General features: G+C 57.5%; 1 protein-coding gene across 1 annotated transcript in view; it reads left to right on the top strand.

The window, feature by feature from the left end:
* Positions 1-4,495, top strand: part of TIMP2 (TIMP metallopeptidase inhibitor 2) — a 23,103-nt gene that overhangs the window by 8,338 nt on the left and 10,270 nt on the right. Inside the window, exon 2 of the mRNA XM_045299688.1 lies at positions 2,416-2,516. Within this exon, the coding sequence (XP_045155623.1) occupies positions 2,416-2,516 (101 nt within the window). The remainder of the gene's footprint in view (positions 1-2,415; positions 2,517-4,495) is intronic.

Here is a 4,495-nt window from a genome sequence, read left to right as displayed (position 1 = left end):
GGCTGGGGGTGGGGATTGCTCCCAGCTTCTACCCGCCTCCCCCACCTCCCCACAAGCATCTGGGGGCCTAGGGAAAGGGGTTCCCTATCTTCGTCCGCCCACCCCGCCTTGAGTCTACTAGGTCTTCCTTTGCTGATGTTTTCCAAAAAGGCCGCTGAGGTCGCAGTGGGGGGCTGCCTTGAGGGACTTGTGATGGCTGAGTTGAAGTTGGATGTGTGTTGAGTTGAATGCAGAACTAACCCTGTGCTCGGTTGACCTTTATCCAATTCTCAGTGCGAGCCAAGAAACATCTGTAAGCTGGTCTAGTCCGTCACTGGCATGGGACTGGGCTCGGCGGCGGTGGGTAGGATGGGATTGGGGCTGCCATGTCTTACTGCATACTGGTTTACCATCTTTCTGTTTGCACAGATCTCTCACCAGAGTGACCTTGACAGGCCGGGTTTGAGGGCAAAGCTTTTAGAGCCCTGAACACAGTCACCCTGCTACTCTAATGAGCCTTGGAATGAAAAGAGGAAGGGCCTGCCCAGCCCGAGTGCCCTTGGGAGTGGCCGCCGGGCTGATGGGTGTCTGGAAGTGGAATAGAGGCCGGGCTTAATTGCCAGCAGAAAGCCCTGGGGTGGCCGACCCTTCTGCAGCCTCTGGCTCCAGTGAACATTCCGGCACATTCTGGAATCTTCCCAGCCTGCCCTCTCCCCCTCCTCCTTCCTCTTTCTGTTTGACCTGTGTCCTTGATGCCTGTCTCGGAGCCCGGCCAGCTCAGTCTCCCTCATCCTTCCTCACCGCTGCCAGGATAGAACAACACCCACTGCCTAGGGCCCTGGTTGCGCAGTGGGTTACACATTGGGCTGCTAACCACAAAGTCAGCAGTTCAAAGCCACCACGTACTCCAAGGGAGAAAGAGGAGGCTTTCTACTCCCTTAAAGAGTTAAGGTGTTAGAAACCGGCAAGGGCAGTTCCAGCCTGTCCTGTAGGGTCTTGGACAATTGAATGAATTGGAATGAACTCGATGGCAGTAAGTTTCGAATCTGCCGCTGAGCCCACACTGACTCAGAGCAGCCTTTGGGATGGAGTCGAACAGCTTCCAGGGCTTCCCCGGACCAGCCATCTTTATGGAAGCAGCCTGCCTCATCTTTCTCCTTTGGGGCGGCTGTGGGATTTGAACCGCCCGCCCTGGCAGTTAGCAGCCCACCACTTACCCTCTGCGATGTGTTTTGGGATGACTTTCAGGAGGGAAGACCTTCCTTTAAATGTAAGACCCCCAACCCTAAATGTGAAGAGGTAGGTGAATGCCCTGCTGTTGGGCAATAGACTCCCGTGTGGAGCTGGGGGGGTGGCGGGCACACGGGTCCTCAAGTAAAGGATCAGGCTGGGCTCTCTGATGTGCACTCCCTTTCTGGGCTGCGTCTGGCCCTCGGAAACTCCGCTGCTGCAGGAATGTACCCAGCCCCACCCAGGGCCCATGTGCTGCATGAGCAGAGCAGCATCCAGCAGGCCAGTGCCCACCCCCTTGACTGCAGAGACACCCCCCGGGCTCCCGGGAAGGAGGGGCCTGGGGCTTCAGCCACTGTAGGTGGAGAGAGTTCTAGTTGAAGAATCTGGGGAGTATGGGGGGAGCGTGGCAACCAGCAGCCTCTAGGTTGGGCCTTCAGTAGGGAGGTGACAGGTACCATGCTGGGGACTGGAAGCCCTCAGATGAGGGGTGGGAAGCCCTGGTGGTGTGTGTGGTGGTGACACGTTGGTCTCTGATCTGCAAGGTCAGCCGTTTGAAACCACCAGCCCTTCTCGGGAGAAAGACGTGGGTCTTTCTACTTCCGTATAGAGTAACAATCCCAGAAACCCACAGGGATGGTTTTACCCCGTCCTACGGGGTCACCATGTGTGGACGTCAACTCGACAGCAGTTTGAACCACCAGCCGCTGTGCAGGAGAAAGATGAGCTGTTGGGAGGAGAGAGGGGTGCAGTGCAGTTTTCAGGTTGTTATAGGCCGGGTAAGTGCCTGACTGCCAACTGAAGGCTGTCGGCCCCCACCCCCAGCCTCCTCATGGAGGGAGGGGGGCCCCTGGCCACCTGCTTCCTCGAACATGTCAGCCTAGAAAACCAAATCCTGGCAGTGAGGTCACTGTGAGGGGCCCTGGTGGCACGAGAGTTCGGTGCCCAAAGGTTGGCAGTTCGAACCTACCCACCACCAGCTCTGGTGCTGTACAGCCACAGAGAGGGACAGTCTAGGGAACCCTGCTGGACAGGACTGACTGCAGCCTCGGGCTGGATAGAAGAGACTCAACAATGGCTGAGGCACAGGCTCCTCTCCGCCTCTATGGCGCCCCTTGCAGGCCCGGAGGCCTGGCCACTCCTCCGAACAGGACCTTGTGGGAAACTGCCCCCTAACCCAGTGCTGCATGTGTTTGTGCCCTGCAGTGATCCGGGCCAAAGCGGTCAGCGAGAAGGAGGTGGACTCCGGCAATGACATCTACGGCAATCCCATCAAAAGGATCCAGTATGAAATCAAGCAGATAAAGGTACTGTTGGCGGGTGTGCAGGGAGGCTTGGTCTAGGCCAGCGGTTCTCAACCTGTGGGTCGTGACCCCCTTGGGGGTCAAATAACCCTTTCACAGGGGTCGCCTGAAAATAATTTTATGGTTGGGGGATCACCACCACATGAGGCGCTGTATTAAAGGGTGACAGCATTAAGAAGGTTAAGAACCCCTGCTCTAGGGGATGCAGGGTCCCAGTCCACAGCCCTACCTCTGCCGAGGGGGCCAGTCTTTCTTTGCTAGTGAATGAGCGGAGAGCTGGTGGGACTCAGCCCTGGGCCCAGGTCACTTCAGAAATGCTGTATCTCAAGTCCCATGGATAGTCACTCAGTAGGACCACCTCGGTGGTCCTGTATCTCAAGTCCCATGGATAGTCACTCAGTAGGACCACCTCGGTGGTCCTGTATCTCAAGTCCCAAGGATAGTCATTCAGTAGGACCACCTCGGCTCCGAGTCAGGAATTCTGGGATGTCTTTCGGAGGTGACTGGTGGGGATGAGGTGGTTGTCTCTGGGCGCCCACAGTTGACGTGAGGAACTTTGACCTGAGCACCGCCACGCGGCAGTGTACTGCTTAGCCTGACTGACCTTGGGGGCTCTGACTCTGAAGAGCAGGGGCCTTCCTGTGGGCTGGCGATGTGAGAGGCAGTCTTCTGGGAGAAATGGAGGCGCAGCCTGGGCTCTGAAGGAGGAGGAGCTGGGCTGACTCAAGTGGGCGGGAATCCGAGGGCCACAGACCCAGGGAGCTGTCGGGGCTGGCAGTTCGTTTCTAAGAGTCGTTCATGGTCGTGAACATTGGGACAAAACTGACGAGTCCGAGAGAGGCTGAAGCTTGTTTTAGGGTACCCCGTCTCAAGTATAATTTAAGGGGACCGTTTCTGACGTCTCAAAAGAGACAAAACTAACACAAGGACCCACACATCACCTGGAGGCGGAGGAGGCCATGAACACAAGGTGAAAGTGGGCTCTAAGGACTCACAATCGGAAAACACAAAAAACGGGGTGTGGGGTGTGCAGGGAAGAGCAAAGGATACGTGCACAAGCGGGGCTGGTGGCAGATCAGTGCATCACAGGCCCCCACAGACGGGACCATGGTGGGCACACGTACGTGGTTACTGACCCAGGCAGTCCAGGAGAGACTGATAGGTCATGACTGACGATCAAGTGGCCCCCTGTACTTTCCCCAGTACAATGACCTCCATCAAGGACACACTGAGGCAGACCCCCTAAGAGAGAGACTGCCCCTCTCTGAGGTGGGGTGGGGCTGGCTGGAGGGGATGGAGGCAGCCCATTGCCCAAGGCGCTCTGCCTGAGAGCCAGACTGTTCACCCCCGTGGTTGGCGATCAGAAGGGATTCAGTGGAGGCTTGATCTACGGGGGACCTGCAGATGGGTTTGAGGCTGCCATCCAGAGCTCATTGCAAACCAGGGTGTCAGAATTTAAGCTGGAACACAGGCTCCTGGAAGAGCATGGGAGGGGAGGTTGGAAGAGAGGGACCCACAGTGGGGCCGATGGGGCAGTGCTCCTGTATGGACAATAACTCATTGGTCTGCAGGGGGCCAGAGGGGCAGGGGACAGAGAAAACCTTAGACTCAACAGTCAGTATTTCACCAGCTTTCCTCTTGCTCCCAAGCTCGAACACATGCCGTACACACACCTCCCGTGGGGCTCTAGCCTCCACGCCAACCTGCTGGTCCTGCCCTCCAGTGGGGGCAGCAGGAGTGCCCCTAATGTCCCGTGTGGTTTTCTCACTTTACTGGCTGCTGTGACTCCCCAGCCCCCGCCCCCCCCGCCCCGCACCATTGCAGTAAGTAAATTACACACTACGGACGAGTCCAACCCACTCTGCCCCTCTCCACTCCCAGCGCAGGCAAGCAACCAAGGCCGGATCCCCCTCTGGGAAGCCTATGGAGGGTCCTCTCTTCCCTGAATGGCCCCCGCTGCTGACCCAAAGGTTGAAGGTTTG

This window comes from Echinops telfairi, unplaced genomic scaffold (genome assembly GCF_000313985.2).
Source record: "Echinops telfairi isolate 266 unplaced genomic scaffold, ASM31398v2 ScPeMD7_7458;HRSCAF=8496, whole genome shotgun sequence".
NCBI lineage: Eukaryota > Metazoa > Chordata > Mammalia > Afrosoricida > Tenrecidae > Echinops > Echinops telfairi.
This window is presented reverse-complemented; position numbering and strand designations above follow the sequence as displayed.